We start from the raw sequence: 26,615 nt of genomic DNA, 5'->3' as shown, positions 1-26,615 counted from the left end.
GAATTGGACTGTCTGACCTTTTACTCCGCGGTGTGGGGCTGCGTTCTCGAGGTAAACTTCGATCTCCAACACGCGACCTCTCGCCGCTCGTCGCTCGATGCTGGACATCAGATCGACGGGTAGACTGTTGCCGCATGCTGCGCTCCCGGCTCAGTTGGCTTTCCAACACACGTAGTCTGGCACGCTGGTGATCCAACTCGGCTTCCAGTCGTCGGGCGCTGTCACGCCTGTGCTCGTGTTCCGGGGTGCGCACGTGACTGCGGCTGCGGTGCTCGTTCTCGTCGCGGCGCGTGCGGCTGCGACTTCTTCTACTGGACTCCACACTCCGTTCTACTTCTTCGCGGGTAGGCGTTCTCAAACACCGGCGCGTAGAGGTTTCACTTGCACGTGGCATCGTTGTTCTGGAACTTGTAAACGTAGACATGTAACTATTCGACTTTACTAAAACAAGAAACTAGCTTTTGCTGATAAACTGTAATAAAATAAGCGGTGGGTATTCCGAATTTATATCGGTGAGGTTATTTCTATCAGCTTATTAATCAAAATTCTAAACAAGCAGTTAGTATATTATAAGACTATTATTAAGAAAATATTAACAGTAAGCAGGTAGATCCCACTTCTGAAATGTAATAAAACTCAGATTGATTGGAATAGATTATAATTATTTACCTTGGTACACTATGCAACACGTCCGTCTTCGATGCTGCCCGCGAGCAAATAGGCCGAGTTGACAGTCGAAAATCCCCAACTGACATTTTTCAAAAATACCGATGGTCATGTGACCCGTGTTGACATATCACAAAATCGATACCCGACTAAAAATAATACTATGGTTCTTTAATATAATTTCGAAACCTAACATAATAGAAGAATAAATCGTGTAGTTTAAGCCAATGATTGTATAAATTATACTACTACTACTTATTAAATTATGTATTTGTTCGTATCTATGTAGTTAGGAATTTAGGTCGTCTTTTTCTAACACTATTTACCTGTAAAGTAGAATACTATATTAGATATCACTCTTACTCTTTCCAGCTATGTCATAAAAGCTGACTAATGACTGCATGGTGGGCACGGTAGCTAGGCAGCATGTAGCGAGTTCAATTCCAGCACGGAGAAATATTCTGTATGATTCACAAATTGTTGTTCCGAGTCTAGGTGCCATGTGTATGTGAAATTGTATGTTTGTAAACGCACCCACGACACAGGAGAAAATCCTAGTGTAGGGCAAAGATTTTCATTAAAAAAGAGCACACATTTAACAGAGACTGGGCAGCAATTCTTTCTGATAGAATTTATCTTTTTAAAATTCGGTCTCAAGCTTGTATGCTGGCTGCCAAGCCTGGATATTGTGACTACCTTGAAATAAATCATTTCAGTATAATATGCGGAAATGTTTTTTTATACTAAATATTTTTTTTTTTTTCTTAAAAACCCGTCTCCAATTTCATGCCTCATTAACCCATCTACCCACCGTCGGCGCATAAGACAGTACATTTGCCAAGGGCAAACATACGACGGGTAAGAGACCAATTGTCAAAAAACTGACTTCGGAGATTCGGTGAAATTATTTTTACTAGGAAAATCTTATTTGATATTATTACCAAGAATGTTATGTTACCTGAGTATTCGTGAAGTAGCTATCATTTTTCTTACCAAGAAGTGTATCTACCTAACTTACCCAATACCAAGAATCCAGAAAATACGATTATCTATACGTAATATTTTTGTTTGCAATTTTGTAATATCATATCAAGACTCTTCTTAATCCTTAAGTCTTATTTTTCTTTTTCTTTTTGTTGGAATAAAGTCAAAGTCAAAGAATTTATTTCAATCAATCCTTAATAAAGTACTTTCAGTAATACATAGTAAAGATTTCATTAAAATAGAACTTCGAATAAAATTAATCATTAATATACTAAGCCTTCTATACACTCTACAAACAATTAAACAACTAATCTAAGGTATGATGTCTCACGTAAAATAGAAATGATTACTTACGGTTTAAATAATTTTGGACATATCCCTTTCTTCTTCAATATAAATCTATATAAGTAGACTTATTTTAAAGCTGATCCATAAAACTAGGTCATATTTCTAAGATGACCCAATAAATAACGAACTAAGAATGAAGAAAAATAACTGTATGAAGCTTGTCCCAAATAAACAAGACTGTATTCAATATCTGTAGACTGATTTGTTAATAAATTATTCAAGAGTAGGAGCAAATAATTCTATTTCAAAGTGAACTCACATTTATATTGAGAAGTAGAGATTATTTTGCCCTCTATATACCCACGTAATTCTGATTTGGGTCTCGACGAACCATAATATACACTCTCCTCTCCTAATGGAAATTAAATTGCTGATTCACTCACATGGTTTTAAGATAAATTATTTAAAGCTATGATATATTTTGGCTTTGTAATGGGAATATCATTAGGAAGTACAGTTTGAGCCAAAAATTAAAAATTGTAGAGAAGTTTTTTATGCTTTTAATTTATTCGTTTAAATCACTGTCGCATTTGTACTTATGTTAACGTTCCTTAATTCCATGTTTATATGAGATGTAACTTGGGAGTCAAATAAATAAATTGAATTTAATATAATGTAAATTTTAGCAGTAATTTTGAATAGACTAGACGAAGGCAAGAATTATAGGATTTAAATTATTTTAAAGGCCTTATTTACATTTAATCAATTATTACAGAATCAGATTTTCACGTCTCATTTACGAAATTACTAAAATCTAAAAATTAGACAAACAACCCCGTTACTAAATGTACAAGAAACGAATTATGTTAAAGCAATGAATCTCATGCAAATATCTTTAGAAGTGGGTCTGGCATTTGGTACAATGACCGTCGTACTAAATTGAAATTCAAAAAGGTATTAAATGAAGTACTAGCTGAACTGTGTAAACAACAAACGTTTACCAAATATAAGGAAATAAAATAATAGTCCCTGATTGACGACTTTAGTAGTCATTCACGGTACACATTAGTAGTCATCAATACCGACGTAGACTGTTTACCTCCTATTTTGTGATCTCCACGCTTGGCTGGTGGATTAGAGATCGTAGTTTCAAACGTACAGGTTGGCAGTTTCGTTGGTCGAGTGGGCGCGAGTGCGACTGCCAGGCAAGGGTTCCCGGCATAGATGCCCGGCTCGAGTAAAGAATTGCTGGGCCTTTTTGCAATATTTCTCTGTAGTAGTACAGAGTTTGGAATTGTGCTCAGTATATGGCAATAGGCTCACCCCCTATTACATAGGACTTATAATACAAATAGTGAACAGCTAACTTAATGCGCACCTCTGTCTACCCCTTCGGGGATACAAAGGCGTGATGATACTTAATCTAGGTCGTATTTTAATTTTCCGTCACTTCATGGTTCTTTTAAATACTTTCAGTTAATATTATTGAATTAGGTTTCACCTTCTACTAATTATGAATAATGAGATTACCGTAAAAATTTAATCCTGATTAACATAATATTCTTTCATAAAGAATATTTAATAAGTTTCAAGATGAAAGATTAATTATTGTATTAAGCAAATTGAGGTTAAAGAAGACTTTTAACAACTTATTATTGCAGGCTTGCTGTTTTAGTATAGTATATGTACCTGCACCTACTGCAATATTGTTTTAAACTCTCCTCCTTTTGTCCGATATAATTTTAATTGCCTGTCACTATGCTGTACTAGGTTTGTGGTTGTTTCGATAATAATGAGCTGATTATGTCCATCAGCAACACGATACGCTTGTGGTCCATGTGGTTTCAACGTCAAACTGTACTCACTTTTCCATGAACTTTGTTGTAATAATTATGTATTTACTACACAATTAGTTTTGTTATTCTATTTTATACGAGTATCGGACCTTCTACGGTCTGCGTACATAATGTTTATTTTCAAAACAAACTTATTTTACTAGATACAATACGTTGGAATGTTTTCATGTTCCATTTGTTGTTCCAAAAATTTTCCACTCGTTTTGGAGTACTATGTCTCGTTTGGAAAATACTTGTAACATTTATATTTATTGGCTCTCCAACAATTGTACACAAAAAACATTCCATTATGTGTAAGTAAAATGTTACAACCAATTACAGGCGAGCACAGAATTCGTAAATAATATTCTTTAGATAAAATTATCAATTAATAATACTTTATTTTTTTAAAGGGGGATAATCATTTAATGACTTCTCCCGCCTTGAGCGAGGCGAGAGGGAGTGCCAGACTCTTACTGACTAAAAACCACCCCGTTCCTACTCCTGCTGCGGCTCGAAAAGCCGGAGCCCCGGTAAACCCGCTAGGTAGTCCGCAGCTCCGGATGATTAATAACTAGCAACAAAATCAGATTGTATAATGTACATGTGATATTTCACATCAATCAAATTAGTTTTCAAAATATCCCATGTTTAATCGGCCACAAATTCGTACATTAATATGATTAATATAATTCGGATCATCCCAAATTGCCAAAGTCTGCTCTTACTGCTAATTGAGTATTTGAAGAAATGTTAGCTTACAATTTGAATTTAATTTCACTTTTAATTAAAATCTATTTTAAAACTGCTATTGAAAATGTAAAAATACACAAATTTTAATAATAGTATGATTTTGATTACTAAGCAATTAATATTAGTATTTGCACAGAGCCTAGATTAGTCTTAGTTTACCTATCACAGTGTTAAAAACTTTTCAGCTCAAATAAGTAACTAATAAAAATTATACGCTAAAAGAAAATAATTCTCCCCTGCTCACATAATAAAATGCTTTATTTCAAATACAAAGAATGTGCCAATGTTAAACCTTTGATCTTTCCAGGAGAATTTTTAAAAGCAACAATAGAGAACAATGAAAACCTACAAGAAACGCAAATATTTGAAACCTTTAAAATACAGGAAAAATTTACAGCAACATGTTTTTACCTACTTCATTTGCTTCAGGGGATTCCTAAATGATTACGTATACATTTTATATGTCGACTTCAAAAAAATTAAATTAATCTAACATTAGAACTTAGGATGGGATATTTACTATGTTTATTTATGTCTATGAGTTTCCGATATTTCGGCACTGTTGACAATAAAATAAATGTTTATCAGATTGACCTGAATGTAATTATGTACATAATGTTTATAGGTGTATATATGTTTGTCCCCGGTTATCTCGCGACATGCTGAATCGATTTTGATGTCGTTTTCAGAAATGTTATGTTTCTGATACAGGACCAGGTTTTAATTTATTAACCGACTTAAAAAAGAAGGAGGCTGAAGTAGATTTTTTCAAACGTACTTTGATGAAAATTATTTAAATTGTTTTTTGTGTAATAAATTAGTTTTGGTGTTAAAATAACTATGAATAGATATTAAAATGTTCTGTCAGTAGTTACACTAATGGATCCAGTGTTACTATTACCCGAATATCCGAATAAAACTGAGTATACCCAACCCTTTGTTTCCGAAAAATGCACCATTTTATAAGCGACGCGTGACCAATGCTACGGTCATTAAATTTTACGGCGTACTGTAATCGGTTGACCAAAGCAAATGTACCGCCATGACATTTGTTTCCCAAAGGGTTTGTAGCCATAACTGTATACCACTTTCCTGTAATCTGTTAAACGAGAATATTACCTCATTTGTAACACAATGGTGTAATCATTATACAAACTTCACCATGGTCATGACTATGAGCCCGTTGCGTGGCTTGAAACTAGTCAAGTTATCTCGTTAAACTATTGTGTGAGTAAGCTGTAACACAATACATAATCAGGTATAGATTGAGGTTCTTGCTAATTCTTTTTCTATTTTATACCGATCTTTACTTTTAAATATTCAGTAGTTTGACTAATTGACGGATAAACCTGTTGACGATTCAATTTTATTCAGACGTGTTAAAATGATCTTTTCACTTACTGACTAAAAACCACCCTGTTCCTACTCCTGCTGCTTCCCTTAACCTGTTATGTTGTCCGCAGCTCCGGATTCTATATTGACGTCTCAATAGAGTCTGTATGGGGAGAAAATGGCGTCGATTTTGACATGAGAACCGAAAAGTTCATCAATACTTTTGGCCTACTTAACGGTTGAACAATAAGGTATTGTATTTAAATAACTCCACTGTAACAAAACAGGCACAATAAGCGATTGAATTACACTTTAATTGTATTGATTATCCTTTGTTGACGAAACAGTTTCAAGTTGAATGATTTGCAACTCTAATTGGATTGTCAGAAGTTTCATTCTCCATAGAAAAACTTCAGTGCAACTGTCGGAAAAGGTATTGTATTGTAAGGTCCGCTGTATGTAACGTCTATAGAAAGTTCTAGATTGGTTCGCGTTTCTGTTAGAACTTTGTATGGCAATGGCATTTCATTTGGGTCTGCAAGATTAGTCGTTGAATCGGAAAATGTTAGAATAGGAAACAAGTGGAAAAATATAATAGAAATGTTCATTTTATGGTTTTGTCTATCGTTGCAATGATCATGTTCGCTGTGTTTTTAATTGCAGATTCGCATAAAGCAATATGTTATAATATTTTGATAGTTAGTAGTGATAGCATGATGCCTACTTACCTAGCTATTAATACATAAGCCCTTATTTGAATTAATCCAACTGACTAAAAGTAAATAAATTCAGAAAATCAAATTAAAATTCAATGTTGAATTGTTTGAAATCCAATCAATTGCGTTCAATCGAGTTTTCAAACTAGTTAAGGCCATTTTTCATTGGACTAATTAAACTTTCAGGATGTTGAAAGTTGAAGCTACCACAAAAATATTCTGGAAATTAGATAAATGAACGGACCGTTATTATTCCTCAGAGGGATTTTAGGATGTATAATACCAGACTAATCGTACATTAGCTTTTGACATTATAATCCTCAAAGGAGCAAGTTCATTTTACCGAATATGTGCCTTAATTTTAGTCTACGTAGTAACTATCAAACTCAATTTATTCCACAATTTTTAAATCACATTTTCGGACTAGATTTAGATTAAGCTTCACATGATTTTATTCTGCTAATGTAAGCAAAATTGCAACTGAAACCAGTTTCTTATCATCAAACTGGCTATGAACTGCGAAGCATAAAATGAAAAACCAAAAAGGCTCAATCAAAAATTTTTGCAAACTGCCATTGAATTCGATACTACTAATAGGGTAGATGACTAATTTGTATGTTAATGTCCGTTTTATAGAATTTTTTAAAATATTAGATACGTATTTTTTATTTTCTTACTGAATACATTTTATACACAAAAATGACATATTAGCGCCTACTTCTAAACTTTGATACGTTTTATTTAATTATTTTGACCTTATATGACAAAATAGAAAAATACGTGTTAAATCTTTTTTCATTACCTAACTGACAGACTAGACAGATTTTTAATTTTCATACCCCGTCATCATGCCTATTGTCAAAGTAATTACACAAATTGTACCCAAAATGGTTTCCACTAAAATTAAACTGAAAGCTAAAACAAAACCACAACCGCATTGTGCGATCGAAATACTAAATAGAAATATTCTAGCACTAGCGGGTAGTGAAACTCGAAAATGTTTTAAAGCTAGCACCGATGCAATGATTTAAACCAGAATGCAACTTATTCGTATTGGACTGGCTTTATTGCGTTTGTTACCCGAGCAGCCATTTTTATTTTGGTGCTAAATATTTTAAAAAAGAGCCATATAAAAATCCCCTTAATCAACGATCATGCATGAAAAGACTGATGATTGTTGATGAAGCGAAAGAGGTATGTAAGATTCGTAGCAATTGTCTCTCCATTGCTATGAATCTTTCATGCGTGAGGTGAGGTTATGTATGTATGTTAACAATATTGGAACACTATCATCATCAGTTTGTAACGCAATGCGGTGAAAAGACCTCTTGTCCGTAATATTTGGAAAGTATTAATCACTAAACGTATAATTTATAATCTGAAATTATGAATCCAAGTTTCTCCTCGATTATTTTATTGCAAATTAATTTACTAAATAAGTATAGATAGATTACAATAAAGATTTATAGCATAGCATTCAGATTATAGGATAGTTTTTATGTGGGCGGCATGACTGTCTACTTAAAGGAACATCTATTAGAAACGCCCTGTCAGCTTGCCAAGTCTGTACACAAGAGACAGAGAGTAAGTTTATTGCTGAAGCCTATGATACACTATTTATGAACTATGATATTTTATACCAGTATCTCCCTTTCATTACACCATACATTAACTTCGCAACTTTCTTATATCCTACGTTTTATTCTAAAGGTACGTATAAACGCTGTCTGCCTCGTTGGTCAAGTGATCGCAAGTACGACTGCAGGGCAAAGGGTCTGGGGTTCGATTCTCGGATCGAGCAAATTCTTACTGGGCTTTTTTATGGAATAGGAAGCAAACGAGCAAACGAGTGACCTGATGGTAAGCGATCAGCGCCGCCCATGGACACCCGCAACACTAGAGGAGTCACAGGTGATAATTTTTTCGGCTATTCGAAAATATCTCAGTATTAGCACGGAGTCTGGAATTGTGCCCAGTATATGACAATAGGTTCACCCCCTACTACACGGGACTGATAACACAAATTGTGAAAAGTAGATGTACATACATTGTATAGCAGCATTACGTGCCGTAATGTGCATCTCTGCCTACTCCTTCTCCTTTGGGGATAAATCACTACAACATTTTCTGGAGCATTTATGTGTAATGTAACGTCCTTACGAATAGTAAAATACAAGCAAAAACTCAGTTTCTAAAACATTTTAGTTCGTAAAAGGATGATACAGTAGAACATCATAAAGCAGCTGGTTGCCGGTTGTTCTATTACAAGTGAATGTTATAGTCTATACTCACCTTAAGAGGACGTAGGGCTCATTTCTTTACCGTCTTTGTGATTTAGCTTAAGCTACGAAACACTCGGTTTCCATGGCAACGATAAAATTTTAAGGCGGCTTAATGAAAACGTTTTTATTTTTATTTATAAATCTCCTCCCAGAATAAACTTGGTTAAATGACAATAACATTTTAATAATGTTTGTTTTAAAAATGTCTGTAATATAAATAGAGTAAAGGGATCTGTTTGGCGGACCCTTTTCATTATACGTACATATTAATTACCACCATACATCAAGGTTAAGGATTTAAAAATAAAGTCCCCAAGGGTTATACGTTTGTAAGCATTTGATACACGCCAGGATTTGTTTACTGGTCTGAAAATAGAACTTAAATCTAACCAGTGTTTACATACATAAAGACTGACAAAATATTAATATTTTTTTTACACAGATTCATATTGCTTCCATGCGAAAAGTCAGTCAAATCAAAAAGCAGGCTCGTAATGCTTCCATTTCCATTCTCATTACTAATTTCGCAAGATTATGATTAAAACAGAAATATTTTTTTGTTAAAAATTGGAGACTTCAAATGCAAGGAATTTCTTTTGTACACCTTGAATGTTGGGGCTAATTAATATTGTTCTTACTAGGACAAAGGATCTGGCAAACAATTGGATACAGGCGTCCTTTTACAAATGCCTTTCCTTTGTTTTGTCAGCCATTTTGTATTTTGGAAAATTTTAATTGTTTACGAATTACGAAATTCGTGTTCCATTTATTATGAAGTGAAGTGTTCTATTTAGGGATTGTACAGAAGGTAATGCCAAGCATAAATGTGTATGGTACATTCGATTGTTCATGATCATCAATTATTTTAGAGTCCACTAATGGACTATGAGCCTCCTCTACAAAAGAGGTCTCTCAGAAACTCTATAAATCTACGCGTGGCAAACAGTTGGAGATCGCAGTTTAAAAAGGTAATTTTTATTTTATACACAGTAATGCATGAATGGGAAAGTCCAGAATTCTAACTTTTCGGTCCATTTGGATGTTTAAACGTTTGTTCGTCAATTACGCTGAAACTACTGAACGGATTTTGCTGAAATTTGGCATTAACATACATAATAGGGTCTGAGTTGACTTGGGTGATTTTAGAAAAAGCTGGTACAAATATTATTTTAGAACAAATTAGGACTAACACCTTTTCAATATATTTCTTTGTTGACAGCGGAACTGTGAGTAAGGAACAATTACTAAGTGACTTTTTGTTCCGATGTTCCTCCGGGATCGAACCAATCGTTTGTGTGACATTTACAAATGACAATCTGATGACGAGTCATGGTGAGACATCGGATGGTTTACTCTATCATTCAATGTATTACAATTGGATTAAACATTAAAAAAATGTCTCCATTCATGAAACATTTATGTTTAAAGCTAAGTTTTTAATAAAGCTTTTATTTCGGACACAATGTTCGTAGCTATGTATTTCCGAATCGGACAGGTTTTGCAGTGTGCAATATTTTTTACTCGCACCTCTGAATCGGAGGTCAGTTACATTGTTCCAGCTTTTTGTTTGCATTTTAATCTGTTCCATTTATTCCACTGCCTCGTTGGTCAAGTGGTTGCAAGTGTGACTGCCGGGCAAGAAGTATGGGTTCGATTCCCAGGTCGTTCAAAGGATTACTGGGCTTTTGCGGTTTTTCGAAAATTTCTCGGTAGTAGCACGGAGTCTGGAATTGTGCTCAGTATATGGCAATAGGCTCACCCCTTTTTATATGGGACTTATAACACAAATGGTGACAAGTGGGTGTACATTGTTTAACGGCATTACGTGTCGTAATGTGTACCTCTGCCTACCCTTTCGGGGATAAATGGCGTCTTTTGTGGTTTTCAAGATGGTTTTAATGAAATAGCTACACAAAATAAAACTTTGGAAATTGTCTTTAAATATCCAAGCTACAACTAAAAACGAGAAACAATATCGGAAAATAAACTCACGCTTTAAGTATCAAATTATCAAGCTCACCCAGTTTACGTTTTTTAATAGAATATAAATTCTATCAAACAAGCAATAAAGTTGAAAATTACTTAATTTACAATCGGCCGTGTCATTTTAATGCGCAAAATGTATAGCCCGATACAATTTCTTTTTATTGGAGGAAAATCGCGTTGCAATCTGCAGCCTTCACTCGCAAACAAATACGTTTCAGTGTAAACGTAACAAATGCCAGTTTACGTAACGTGTGTTTAGTCTTTAGTCGAACGTAACGTTTTGCGTAACGTTTCCTTGTCCAGCGATATCGTGCTATTGTTTATAGACATTGAACGTTATTTGAAATTTCATTTCCAGTACTGATGACTGATTGATGTGAAGTTATGCAGGTTTTTGATAATGTGATGAGATGTAGATAGCAAGATGCAGTTTCTCCAAATGCTTTGCTACAAAAAGTTTATATAAACAATACTTATATAAACATAATGTTAGATTCATACACACACACACATACACGCACATTCACACATATACACGCACATTCACACATATACATACACGCATACACTCATATTCACACACACTCACCTAATTACCTAATTTTATTTGAAATTGTTATATTTTTCTTTTTTGTATTTTATGTTTTCTTTGATAATTACTATTAGACTAGTCCTAAGGTAAACGCTGTATTATTGACAGCCGCGATACAGGCTGAGCCTAGTGCGATTGTCACTGTATAAATTGGAAAATATATACCTACATTAAGCTGGTAATAAAGAATTTTATTTATTATTTTTATTTTACTTTACTATAGTCATGTTATTCGTTCTGCTGCCAATGCCACAAAGCCCAGAATACTTGTATATTGAAAATCCAATTTTAATAATATAACGGTTTTTAATAATATTATAACAAACCAATTCACTGCATTACAAAGGTTTTTCCGTTCGACCTTGATTACAATAAATCTATGAAATTAATTTAATCAAATAGAAATAACAAATAAGGTCAAATAATATAGTTACAAATTATTGAGTCATCGCGTGTAGCACTACCTCAAGGTATAAATTAAGTTTGCTATGTCAATACTACAGAACGAGCAAATGGCTTCACTAGAGGACTGACCGACTGAATATTTGCTTTATCGAAAAGTGCCTTCCCGGTCTATTAGAAATAAATAATTTTGACTTTGACTTTGAAAAAGGATACGATACTAGCCGAGCAAGTAATATTAATTTTTAAATTATTAGAACTTATGACGGGATATTTGCCGAAATAACGAAAACCAAAGTGAATAAACATGGTAAATATCCCGTCATAAGTTCTAATACAAGTAATATTAAATCATGAAGCAAGTTTATTTTATGGAATAGAGAGAAATAAGCGGACCCATGCTGATGTTAATGAATACCCGCCCATGAATACTCGCGACACCAGATGACTCACAGGTGCAATTCTTTGTGTGATCCACATATTGTTGTTTCGGCCCTGGGTGTCATGTGTATGTGAACTTGTATGTTTGTAAACCCACCCACGGCATAAGAGGGAGTGCTTCAGAGCGGCAACGTTATTTTTAAAAAAAAGACGAGAATTTTTCAAGACAAACCAATTTTTTCTTTTTAATTATAAAATTGAACCTTGAGCTCTAGAAAGCTCTGAAAATAGTCGCTAAGATATTTGAGCTACAAAATGCATTATTTTTGATCCCAAAATAATTCTTAAGCTTTCTTATTTCTTTTTATAAAAGAAAACTCATTGCGACTCTCTAGAATCAATTTTAAAATGTCTATATAGAAAGTGTTTGTTTTGCCAAGTGTTTGTTAAGAGTTTGGCTGTTTACTCTCTTACTTATATTGCTTTGTGAAAACTTTTAAAATCAACCTCTTTACTGCGCTTTATAAGAATTGGCGACAGAAAGCTTTGCACAGAGAAGAGTGGAAGGAGGGTAGGGAGGCCTTTGCCCTGCAGTGGGACAATCACGGCTGACAATAAAGTAAACAAAAATTACTGCATTTTATAGTACGCTTCATTTTAAAACCGAGAGCGAAAATTTTGTTAAAAACATTTTAAAAAATTGGTTTGTATCGTGAAAATTGAAAATTGTTATCAAGAAAAATAAATTTGTTCGTCCTCACGCGTTGTTGAATATTTCTCTTTCATTATTCGGTTTAGAGAAAATGTCATGTTCACAAATATAGAACTTCTTTGAAAAACACCTTTATCATGTCCCTTTGTTTGGTTTAGAGGTAATAAGTATCTGCACACATACACATACATTTATTTTACTAGTATTTCAACAAAGAGAATATTATGAAAAGGTAGTATTATTCTACGCTGATATTAAATCAACTTCCAGTTGACTAATTTCTTAGAATACATTTAGAGTACAGTACAGGGTTCGTAGAATTTACTTAGTACAGTAGTAGGCTAAGTGTATCAAAGAAGAGCGGTTTATAATTTAAATACACAAGTCTTTAATTATGAAAATAACAGTACTTACATATTCTATGGCTACTTTCCACGAATGACAACTTTGCGCTTTTAGTTTGTAAGAAACAATAGGTTTTAGCATAAAAATACATGATTATTACTACTAGGAAATGAGCTCTCTTTTAACTTTAACTATGTTTCTATTCTATTGTTAGACATTAGTAAATATCTATTTATAATAACATATTATTTCATGTACCTATTTGTACCATATTATATCTATTTATGATCAATTATTATGTACTATCTAAAATGTCAGACTCAATTGTATTGTCTCCTAAAAGGTTAACCAGAAATAATGCCTGTGGCATTATGTCCGCCTTTGTATAATAAGTTTATATAAGATAAATTACTAAAATAAAATGTGTTTCCTGAAACCATCTAAAATATTATAAATCAAACATGAATCGGAGCTGCGGACTACATAGCAAGTTACCAAGACTCCGGCTCGAAAAGAAGGAGTAGGAACAGAGTGGTTTTTTGTAAGTGTCTGATACTCCCTCTTGCCTCGTTCAAAGTGGAAGAAGCAATTGAATAATTTTCCCCGTCAAAAAAAAGTTGAACGTTAAATAATATTTATTGTGTTTAAGAGCTTCCAAAATCGAATATTTGTATTTGTTAGGACTCATAAAATCAATAGTGTTGGAAGGTATTTTTGAAAATATTTTAAACTCGTAAACGTCCATTCAAACACTAATCTACAAACAAATAAACTGTTTGTAAACAATTCGTTCTCAAGTCTAGACTAATAAAAAAGTAACACATTAATGGTCTAAACTTTCTTTTTGTTTGTCCTTTCAGATTACTCTTGTTTCTTCAAACATAAGTTACATGCCTCTATATAACAGGTTTGACAATATAAAAAAAAATTACAACGGTAAAAAATAATACTACAAAATAATTACATAAGGTTCTATAATACATAATACGGGGATAGAGATGATTGGGAAGAGGGGAATTGGGTCTCCGGTAACCTCACTCACACAACGAAGCACAACGTAAGCGTTGTTTCACGACGATTTCTGTGAGACCGTGGTATCACTCCGGTCGAGCCTGTCGATTCGTGCCGATGCATGACTTTCCCGCACTTAAAAGTTTAGGACAAAGAAACAGATTTACACACTTTTACATTTATAATACTAGTATAGTATAGTTGAGTATGAATAGCAGAAATATCATAAAAATCTAAGAGAGACTAAATGAAATTCCTACCGCATTCACTGTCGAAATGAATATTTATGGGAAATATTTTTCCCGTATTGTGGTGGCAATACCGACTCTTTATGCAGGTACAAAAGACGAAGTATTCCTTACATCCGATTGTTTGTGATATTAAATATTATTATCTCAAAATTCCTGAGTGTCTGTGCTCTTTGCAAATATTTAGGTCCCATCTTTGTTTGATATTTACTAAGGTAAGTAGATTAATTATTATGTTATCGGCTTACTCACGTAACTGTTGTTATTGAGGTTCATATTCGAGAATATGAGCCTCTACCATGGCATTGAAACTAGTCGAGTTCCTCGTCAAATAGTTACGTGAGTAATCGATAACGTAATAATTAATTTGGTAAGTAGGTATCTATATGTTAAGAAGACAATAACAATTTCATTATTCATTGCCTATGCCTATGTTTAGACTAAATTAAAATGTAGTCAAATGTTATTGTCATAAAGACTGTTTTCCGCTGACAAGGCGAAGCAAAGCGATAGAAATACATTGTGGAACGCAATAAGAATTCTCGCTTGAATTAATCTGTATTGAAAGTTGTGTGAGCGATGGTATTTGGATTCCTTGCTATTATGTGTTGAAAAGTGTGTGTATATTGTCGTCACGTCTTTTATTCCCGAAGTGGTAGGCGAACTCAAATCTCATTACGACAACGAATGCCACTGTACAATGTACATTCTGGGTTATATAAGTCCCGTGTAATAAGGAGTAATTCTATTGCTGCAAACTGGGCATAATATCAGACTCCGTGGTACAAACGAGAAATTTTCGAAAAACTGAAAAAAGTCCAGCAATACTCTGTCCAATTCCAACCCGAGGCCCGTTGTTTGGCAGCTCTTGCGACCACTAGACCAATGAGGTAGGCATACTAGGCATGTATTACAAAGTGAAGTGCATTTTTCTTTCCGCTAAAGAAATTAATTGTGGTCGGCCGACATCACATATTCAGAATTTGAGGTGGATGAGGTAGGTAATTATATTATAGGTCACGGATCTGCCTTTGAGCCTTTTTCCCGTATAACCGATCACGATACACGTAAAGTTACCAATAGTACCGGTACATTATTTAAATTGTATTTTTTTTTCACCTTTCATTTAGTTTATTTAATTACAGCACTTATTTAAGAATGTATAAAGAAGCTCTGTACCAAGAACTAAATTATCTTAATTCACCGGATCGTCACGTAGTTACTATTACATAAATACAAATTGAACATTAGTACAAATAAAGTAATATTGTCTCGATCTAAACCATTACAGATGTCATAAAACGTTATATCTTTGGCCCTAAAATTGAGAACTTTTATGGCTTCAGAGTCTAAAGCAATATTAAATAACGGATACAAAATACAGTTAACGCTATTTCATTTATTAGCATCGTATCGTTTCTGGGATGACACCCTAATTTATAGTGCACGTATATTTAACTCAAGATATGGTAGAAGCTCATGTGTAGAATAAAAAAAAATAACGTCACGCCTTTTATCCCCGATGAGGTAGGCAAAGGTGCCCATTATGGCACGTAATGCTGCTATACAATGTACACCTACTTTTCACTATTTGTGTTATAAGTCTCATGTAATAAGGGGTGAGCCTATTGCCATATACTGGACACAATACCAGACTTCGTGCTACTACTGAGAAATTTTCGGAAAACTGAAAAAAGCCCAGTAGTACTTTGGCCGAACGAACGTTCAAACCCGAGACCCGTTGTCCGGCAGTTGTACTTGCGACCACTCGACCAACGAGGCAGTCGTAGGCAGACGTAGGATAATAAAAGCCGAAATAGCCTACATTCGAATAAAGTCCCACGCTACCTAATTATATGAACGTGGATTGATCACCATTGCGCTAAGTAAGTGCGTTGTTAATAAAGAGCGTGTAGGCTGGATGAAACAGCACATCCACCTACTCTATTTTAGACTTTATCACAAAACTATGAAGTTGAAAATCTGTTATCAAATAGATGCTAATTTATAAAGCTGAAGAGTTTGTTTAAACGCGCTATTCTCCAGAATCTATCCTCTACTGGTCCGATTTGAATATTTCTTTTTGTCCATTTGTTGACGAAGATTATAAGTTATATAATATCTTGCTTCGTCCAGAAGGAGCCGAGCAGAGCAAGTAGAACTGCGCGAAAGTAGCTAGCACATTATAAAGATTAATTGGAATAGGTTAGCGTTAAGCTACTTGAACAGTCGTAAAGAACAGGTACTTTTTTTAGGAGGGGGGAAAATAAAGGATAAATACATACTAGTGCAAGACCATAGCATACACACTTGTTGAATAATGCACTTAAACTGGTAACATTTTAAGGACCATAAATAAGGAACATTATAATTGCAAAACAATTTTTTCATCAAAAATATTCTTTGAACGCCATTTTGATTATTCTAATCACCATAATATTATTATGTTCCACAAGTAAGACATAATGACAGCTTCTGCATTTAAAATCAATATTTAAATTGAAATTTCCTCAGTTCAAGAAAATGTTTCTTGACATAATCCATTATTTTTTTAATGAGGTTGTGTCAAAAGCATGTTTATTTATTAATCTAACACAATGGACGTGCGGTCTAGACTCGAGACTCACAAATTAAAACTAAATAATAATAATTATTATTGTATTGTTTCGAAAATTTGTGACATTTCCAATTTAGATGTTGATGTATTGTTTAGTTTGTGGTTTTCGTAAATATTTTTCTATTGTTTTGTTGCTAAATAAATACTAGTACTACCTACGTACGTTTAATCTTCTTAATAAGGTCAAATAGGGTCCTTGGATAATTATACGTGGATTTTGTTTAAATATATGGAAATATAAATATACACTTTAATAACTCCTACAGCGGAGCAAGTAAGTTCTCCCACGTAGCTGTTTGACGAAGAGCTCGACTAGTTTCAAGCCGTGCCAGTAGCCGGCTGCTATTGTCAGTAGCAGCGCGACAGTCGCCGCATCGTGTGCCGCGGAATGCTGCTCATGAACATGAGCCTCTAGCAAGGCTTGAAACTAGTTGAGTTCCTCGTCAAATAGTTACGTGTGTAAGCCGATAACATAATAATGAATTTAGTATCTCTTACGAAAGTTACAATAAAACTAGACTCTTATATTTACCAAGTATATAAAACTGAAACTGTTTTGTTCTTTTTACAATTCCCTACCATAACCCTAAAAAGTTATTATTCGTAGAATAATCTAAGTAGTACAAACAATTACTATAAGACAATATATTACGCACATACCGTGGGTGTTAGGAAAACAAATTATGTGAACAAACACGAGGAAGAACAAATAGCCGCAATATTAATATTTGTCTTGATCAGATTTATGCCGAGCTAATTTTCTTTGGAGGACAATGTGGTATTAAAGTCTGTTTGTGCCGACGTACTTTTGTATCGACATAATATGGGTCGAGAATATTTCATTACATAATAAGACAGCACGTCTGTTGTCTGCCTTCATAATACCGCATAGAGAAACCTCTTATGACTTAATTTAAGCCACATATTTGTTATCATCTTGGCTGACTATATACGAACAATGAACGAAATAGGTTCATTACATAAGCCAAAAAGTGCATTATTCTCTTTGAATTAATTTGAACACTCCTTACAAATACGGCATTATAACAGTCGCGCCGCATGTCCGTAACATTCCTAGACAACCTACAACATTACAGCTCTTCTGTTATCAAAGAACATAAAGCTGTTCGCATAGAATTTAAATCTAGATTAATTTAATTATTTTGATTGATTTTCTTTTTCGGTTTTCGTTGAAATATTTAGTTATATTATGCTTCTGTGGACGAGTACTACTTGTAGTTTCATTTGAGTCATATGAGTGATCTCCATTAGTATTCTGTGTCTCCATACTGTATTAGAAAAAATCCTTCTTCCTATGAAAGAATTAAAAGTAAACATGAACTTGGTTAATTATAATATAAATATAAGTTAGTAAACGTTAACCAACGGTCACGTAAGGTTGGTGTTATTACAAACTAAGCTCCAACTCGAGGCGTTCCTCGTCAAACAGTTACGTGATTAAGTCGATAACATAATAATTAATTAAGCTCCAATTGATATTTTATTTTTACTTACACACACACACACAACTTCACGCCTTTTATCCCCGAAGTGGTAGGCAGAGGTGCACATTACGGCACGTAATGCCGCTATACAATGTACACCCACTTTTCACCATTTGTATTAAAGTCCCATGTAATAAGCCTATTGCCATATACTGGACACAATTCCAGACTCCGTGCTACTACCGAGAAATTTTCGAAAATCCGCAAAAATCCCAGTAATACTTTGCCCGGCCCGGGAATCGAACCTGAGACCCCTTGTTCGGCAGCCGCACTTGCGACCACTCGACCAACGAGGCAGGCAGTTTATTTTTACTTCTCAGTAATAAATCTCTGTATAAGCCACCGAGTCACGAGCTTCTCCGAAGCAGAAATAAAATCAAAAATGTAGGAAAATAGAAATCACACACAAATATAAAAAGGAGTGACAAAATTATTACGCAATTTTTTCTATTTTTAAAATATTGTAACAAAATTGGTTCACGATTCCTTTGAGAATTTTTCTATTTTTACTTTTTCGGAATTCAGAGAGGCATAATATTCAGGCATATATCATGAATTCAATATGTTAGGTAATATCTACTTCAGACCTAAATACATATATTATGTACTAGAAACATTTACACTGGTCGTACTGAAATTCTGTATTACATTATATAATATGCCTAGACCACCGTTCCAAAAATAAATAATATTTTTTTTGTCAAATAAACTCATGTTCATGATGGCTACAGCAATATACTACTACTTACTTCTACTATTTGACGTATTTATATTTGTTACTTAATATGTGCTTACATATTAAGACTACTGCGAATAGAAAGTTTTATTCGATCACACTCAATTTAAAATTGTATACGTAACTATAAAAACTTGACGTTCTATCTAGCCTAGTCTGATTGAAATGAGCTGCAGGTTACCTAGCTCGTTACCGGGGCTTCGGCTCAAAGAGCAGGAGTAAGAACGAGGTGGTTTTTAGTCAGTAAGATTCTGACACTCCCTCTCGCCTCGCCCAAGGCGAGAGAAGTCATTGAATTTCCTTAAAAAAAGTCTGAGTGAAATGAATATATCAAGCAACGCAGTTGTTAAATACTTCAAAATTCTCGATCTTTGTGAATTTTGAAATTAAGTAGTTGGATACAGAAGGCTGGGGTTCATTTCTGATGATGATTAAATTAAAGAGGTGGGTGAAAGACGTAACAGTGTAAACAATATTAATAGTACTCCAGGTATTTTACGACATCTCTGCCGATAGAGTGATCGTAGCCAACTGGCTTACAGCCAAAACCTGAACCAATAGTTGTGAAAGCCCAGACACTTGGATCAATGTCTTGGTACACAAGGAGGTATTCCTACATGTAGTATAGTTAGGTATAAGGTTCCTTTTATTTTGGTGAACGTATTGTGTTGACATAAGAATGTTTATTGCCTTTTCTGACGCCAGATAGACTTCATACAATGAAATGAAGTGAAGTAACCATTATTATTTTTACAAAAATGTCCTGGAAACTCTTTTGTGCATAATATTTTTGAATCTATCTAGTGTTGGATATTGCCCTCTCTGAAAGCATACGACTGAAATCGTATCTTAATAGCATAATTTATAGTTAATTAACAGTAGCGCACGCTACTCGTGATGAAGAGTCCTTCACTAACTCGAAACTATTGAGCTTCTCTCAATATATTTACGTAATTTAGCATAATTATTATACTCAACAAATACAGATACTTCCAAAAAAAGTAATTCAATATATACCTGTTGCTCTCATAACTACATTAAGTATATTATTGAATAAATTTTCAACAAATAAAAAAGGTAATTGACACAATTCCTAGTTCAAGCAAATCACTATTAAAATAATCTGGAAATATGGTCGGTGAATGACAATGGCAGTATTCCTACTCCTCCGATTAATAAAAGATGAGACGTCATTCTACAGTTATAATAACAAGTACCAAAGAAGTAAATAACCTTTTAAAATGTAGTTAAATAACTTTTTTACATTACTAAACTTTTATTACTTCAAATACAATAAAATAAAAATATTAGATATTTCTTTTAAAACACCAGACGGAAAATAAATCTAATAAAAGTACAAATTGAAGAAAAAATGTCAAAATAAAAAGTTCCTAACGTTCCAAGAAGCTACATAGAAAGTTATTTAATTGACTTGTTATTAATTTGACATAAAATGTAATATTATTGAAGACATTGTCGTCTGGAGATGTTCTGCCAAAACAAACAAACTTTTTAAACGAATTTCGTGTAAGTACTTAATAAATTTACCAATGTACCGCTCCTAATTTGTTGGGGAGCGTCATACGTCTCAGCCAATCAGCGCTTGCTTGTAAAACTCTAAGGATGAAGTTTAATATTTCCGTGTTAAGAAATTTATATTTAAGTGTGGGAGAGCCATGCTTCGGCACGAATGGGCCGGCTCGACCGGAGTATACCACGGCCTCACAGAAAACTGACGTGAAACCACGCTTGCGTTGTGTGAGTTAACAGAGGCCCATTTACCCCTCTTCCCAATCCCCCATTTTCCAACAACCCATAAATTCCTAACCCTCAAAAGGCCGGCAACGCATTAGTAACTCCTCCGGTGTTTCGGGTGTCCATAGACGGCGGCTATTGCTTGCCGTATGCTCGTTTACCGGTTTATACCATATAAAAAATTACTATGACATCAAATAACCATGATTCAACATCACAGAATACTGGTTTAAAAACAACGCTGGTAACTATCCCACTTCTTGGCAAAGGAACGCAAACGAAGAAAGAATGTGCCTTGATTACCATGTGACATGCTCAAGGCGGATTGGCAATTTCAATTTCAAGAATTTTAAGAAGTTTCCTTATCTGTATGTTAATAGTTACTAAACAAACAGAAACTGCATAATGACGTCTGATGAAGTTATATTAGTATTTACCGTATTACTATTTTAATTCCCAAAACAAAAGAAAAGGAAAGCAAGATTTGACCCTGAAAAGGACATCTCTGGATCTTCCCGCAGATTATCTGAATACATTCAATAGAAAAACTTAAGAACACCAGAAAGGGAACACGCCCGGATAAGTTTTAAGCCCTCCCATTAATCCTGGTCAGTCTTCGTGATTACATTGGGTATATACGAACTTATATGTATACATATACATAAGTTTATATATACTATGAGTATTATATGTGAGATATTGTATGTACGATGAATCCAGAGAGATTAAAACGACCCTCACCCATTATAAAAGCTCATATGTACGTGATGTTGGTATTGGTACATTAATTATTTATTTTCATAAATATATTTTAAAGAATGAGTTTTATTATTAAAACAGTTCGACGTTAACGAGGCAGTCAAGTCAAGTCAGGAGTGTAGATTTACAATATAAATTAAACATAATTAAATGATACCACCAATTCAACAATCACAGCATCCCGAGATAGGCCGAAACCTTCTATAATTAATGTTTATTTAATTTTCACTGATACTTGAAAATATTATCAGGCACCCAATAAAGTTATTTCTACATAATCCATCTAAAGTCCACTTACAACAAAATATTAAGCTACAACTCACGAAGCCTAGTCCAAACTTAAGTCTGCAGCCATTTTGATATAAAACTTAAAGCAAACTGAGTTCAAATCTCAAATATTTAACATTCAGACCAAAAAGACAGTCTGACCGCCACCTTCCAACTTATATAACCATTCTTCAATTTACACGAGGAAAGAAATGTTTTATTCAACAGTTCAACACTAATTTTTAAAAGACCTTTGAGTTCTGTTATGAAACAAAACATTGAACAAACTTGTTATTCCTTTCTTTGACCTTTTTCCAATTATATTGTGATCGGAACAACCAACTGGTAGGATGCTGTTAACTAGCTATTCAGGCACGTGTACTTTTTCTAAAACATTTCCTTTGGAAGTAGGCACCTAAATGTCAATTAATTATTAACGGTTTGACAAAAAAATCGATTAGTCTCGCTAAATGCTGCTCATGAATATGAGCCTCTAGAATGGTTTGAAACTAGGCGAGTTCCTCGTCAAACAAATACGTGAGTAAGCCGATAACACAATAATTAATTTAGTATGTCTCACGAAAGTTACAATAAAATTATACCTAAATGTCAAATTGTGAATTCATTTAAACAGTGTTTACAGTTTTAAATGTCAGGATCTATCATAAATATGCATTTCCCTAAACTTGTAAGAAGTAGGCGTAACTTAAGTTAAGTTCAACACTTATTTACATAACCGTTACTTTTCCTCAAAATGCGTAGAGAAATTATACAATTCCGTCCCACGTTAGCGTATGAACTCTTATCCAATAGTAAAGAAATTAAAGGAGGGGAAGGGACTGGAATATACTTATTTATTGAATAATGGTTTTTATTACAAATGCATAAAGCACATAGTAGTCCAAGCACTGTACAGTCCAAGTGACGCTTTTTAACTTCATGAAACGACCAGTGCTTCTGCAGTTCCCATTTACGAACGTGTGTACGGTACATTAGCTACGATAACATCTTGTTCGTAGCGCTAAGCGACTAGCGAATCTCACGTTGATGTCCAAACCGTTCTCACTACGGTTTTTCATATCATCCAGTAGAAATGATGACAAGAACTGATATTTCCGTTTAAAAGAAACGTCTATGTTATGAAGGTATTTATAGAATAAGTCATATTTGAGTACCTAGTAACGTATACGTCATATAATCATCTACGAAGTTCAAGCATTTAAATTTGTCTACAATTCCTTGAAAATAAAATAATATATTTTCGCTCAACTCGTCACTAGTAGCTGTACTAGTCCAGTTTGAAATGTTCAGTTATAATAATCTTATACTAATGGCATGACAAAGATCCGTACCTCGATTAAACTAACCCTTCTGAGAATAAAAATTGCAATGTTTCTATACGTTTTCTGCAGTCAAATATCTCAACTATTTATTAACCGTTATAAGGAATTCGAATCTCATCATCTCAGCTACAAAACGCCCACATCTTAACCTATGTTCTTCCCCAAAGATTCTCAGACCAGTTAGTCCGAAGCAACCAAACCCAACTATAACTCTAGTTATCTCTTAAACTGCAATTTAATAGTTTAACTGCTGACTCAAATCTTGTTTGTTAAACTTTGTAATTATCGTAGTTACTGTAATAGGTGTTAGTCGATTCAGAGTTAGACCTTCAGGGCATTTAATTACGAAAAGGTTACGATTTCTTCGAACGCTCTATGGATACATACATAATATGGATACAGTGACTGCCTGCCACTTCGGGTGTGTTATTTTAGGTTCAAGAGTCAAAGAAATAACTTATTATTAGGTCCAAAGTGCCTACTAACTACGTATATCTATGTCACTGGGAATTTCCAGAATAACAAAATCTGAGTAAAAGGTATTTCACGTTTTTCTCAGATGTTTTTATCAAATAAATTTTATTGTTTTATCCGTTATCTTTACCTCAAACTTAATTTAATATCTACAATATTGAAAGACATACAAATTGTTGTTTCGGGTTTCAGTGTAACGTATATTTGAAATAATTAATTAGCACACGACACAGGAGATAACCTCGTTGAGGGGCATCATTAACAAAACTACGTTTAACAGTACTATGTTACACACACCCCTCATACAGTTACCCCTCAAAACTAAAAGAAAGGTAAACGTATAACATATTTATCATTGTTTTGGATGAATAAAAAGGCTTCCAATAAAATCTTATTTAAGAGATTGGTATCTTAAACGAGATTTGGTGATTGGTCCATGAATTTAAGGAAAGTCCTCCTTCCTCTGAAACTCTTATTATTAAGATCAAATAAAATAAAATGTAAGGATACTATAAAAAAACTTGCCTTTTTGTATAGTTACACTTGACTGCAACAATGATGAGGAGTATATTTGCCACCATGGACAACAGAATAACTGGCACATACAGAGTAATCAACACATTTTCAGGCTGAAAGAATATGTCTAACTCAGAACCAAACTGAAAACTCCCGTTCAACGAACCACTGATGTTCAAGCCGTGTAACGCGCTGAAGTCATGTAAACTTAAATTCGAAAACATTTTGGAAAATTAAACAAGTAATTATCCAACTTCAGAATTAATTATTACACTTTTTGATATCATTCTCACTGTTATTGTAACCATTGGCTTAAATACACATTATTCACAAAATATACACTTAGAAAAACTGAAAACTGCACTCAGAAATATGAAATTTCGATAAAATCACAAGTTTCAAAAGTTCACGCGATCGTGAAACTGGCTGAAGCTTTCAGAACCGACGTGTGTCATACGGAAGGTTTCGAAGCTCACTGAATGGCAGCGCGTGCGAGCGAGACGAGTAGAGAGTGAGCGAGACCACTCATTGATAAAGACGTTTCAGAAGTGCTGAAACTAGTTTTACTGAACTATGTTGCTCATTGGGAACTATGCGTTGAGATGAGTAATAATACCTGCATGAGTATTTACTTTTATCGTAAGTATGTGTTAGAGTTTTGCAATTATTATCGTTTTAAGATGATGGGCTGACGTTGCCTATTGGTTAAAAGCCCCTGAAAATAAGAGATATATATTAAAACGTTAATGTTGATGTCAAAATTAAAGAAGACCATTATTTTAGACACAGTATTTTTTTTAACTTAGATTCTATTGCATTCATTTGGTTAAACATTTCGATTTTGAACTTGGTATGTATATAGAGTATAAGCTGACTTGGGTGATATAATACTTTTAATCTCAGGGGAACGCGGGCGAAGCCATTGGCAGAAACTAGTATTACATAATGTTGTTTTCTTACGTCATCAATATCAGCATAATTCGAACATGCGTTAGAAACTGGAAATTAATTGCATTCAGCTGCTGATTCATTGCGGTTTTTCTTTCAGTCATAAATATGTATTAATAGTGTTTCACAGCGCTATGATTTATTTCAGACACATGACATCACTGTATGCTGCGGGTAACGTAAACATCGGAGTATTTATTTTATATCTCGTGTTAATCCTGACTTCATAAAAATTTACTTTTATCGATCCTCTAATAGTTTTGAGCGAAGACTACTTAGTTTTAAACTGTTTAAACAAGGATATTTCAGTAATAAAGTACTAAAATTGTGTTCATCAATTTTGCTGAGTAATGCATCAAGCTTACTGTTTTTAACATCGATTTATGTCGTAATATAAGTTTGTATTCGAAATAAAAAACATGGTATGTTGTGTGTGTTATTTAAAGTTTACACACACACACACATAAACATACTTTTATAAACTATTTTTATTATCACTAACTCCTACTTGATACTACAAACATAATTTCACGCATTGGTTATGCAGTAAGTCGCTATAACCAACGAGTCTTACACTCTAACTTTTATCACGATATCTAGGTAACCCCTTCCCTAGGTACTCCTTTAAACAGATCCTACTTTATTAAACACAACAAGAACTCCAAACTGACTCGCAAGTCGCAACCTCCCTACAACAAACACAGTGAACATTAGTTTGTATTCTCATCATCTACATACGAATGCCTACTGACGTGCTTTGTATGATAATAGAGCCTAAAGATAAGGGTATATACAAATACATATATACTTAATACTATACTGCCTTCTTATACAATGACTGACGAATTAGAAGCTTCACAAAATTTATTTGGTCTTTCTCTTAGACAAATTAATATTTTAAATGTATTTCAATGTTTAAGCAACATCACGCTTTTTATCCCCGAATGGGTAGGTAGAGGTGCGCATTACGGCACGTAATGCCGCTATACAATGTACACCCACTTTTCACCATTTGTGTTATAAGTCCCACGTAATGGGGGGTGAGCCTATTATATATATTTTAATGTTTATCTCCAAAAGTACTGGTTCCGATTGAAAAACAGTTTTGTCCAGAATACTCCATTTGTCAAGGAAGGTTAGGTATGAGATATAAGAATCACGC

General features: G+C 34.0%; 1 protein-coding gene and 1 long non-coding RNA gene across 9 annotated transcripts in view; one reads left to right on the top strand and one right to left on the bottom strand.

Annotated features, from left to right (window-relative positions):
• The window catches only part of LOC118282236 (neuropeptide FF receptor 2), a 100,262-nt gene extending 75,238 nt beyond the window's left edge, over positions 1-25,024 (bottom strand). The window contains exon 1 of the mRNA XM_035603217.2: positions 24,515-25,024. Coding sequence (XP_035459110.1) covers positions 24,515-24,729 — 215 coding nt within the window. The 5' untranslated portion in view covers positions 24,730-25,024. The remainder of the gene's footprint in view (positions 1-24,514) is intronic.
• Positions 1-26,615, top strand: part of LOC126911978 (uncharacterized) — a 153,008-nt gene that overhangs the window by 6,053 nt on the left and 120,340 nt on the right. The gene's annotated exons all lie outside the window — the stretch shown is intronic.

This window comes from Spodoptera frugiperda, chromosome 20, assembly GCF_023101765.2.
Source record: "Spodoptera frugiperda isolate SF20-4 chromosome 20, AGI-APGP_CSIRO_Sfru_2.0, whole genome shotgun sequence".
Lineage (NCBI taxonomy): Eukaryota > Metazoa > Arthropoda > Insecta > Lepidoptera > Noctuidae > Spodoptera > Spodoptera frugiperda.
Note: the sequence above shows the minus strand (reverse complement) of the source record. Positions and strands in the feature narration are given on the sequence as shown.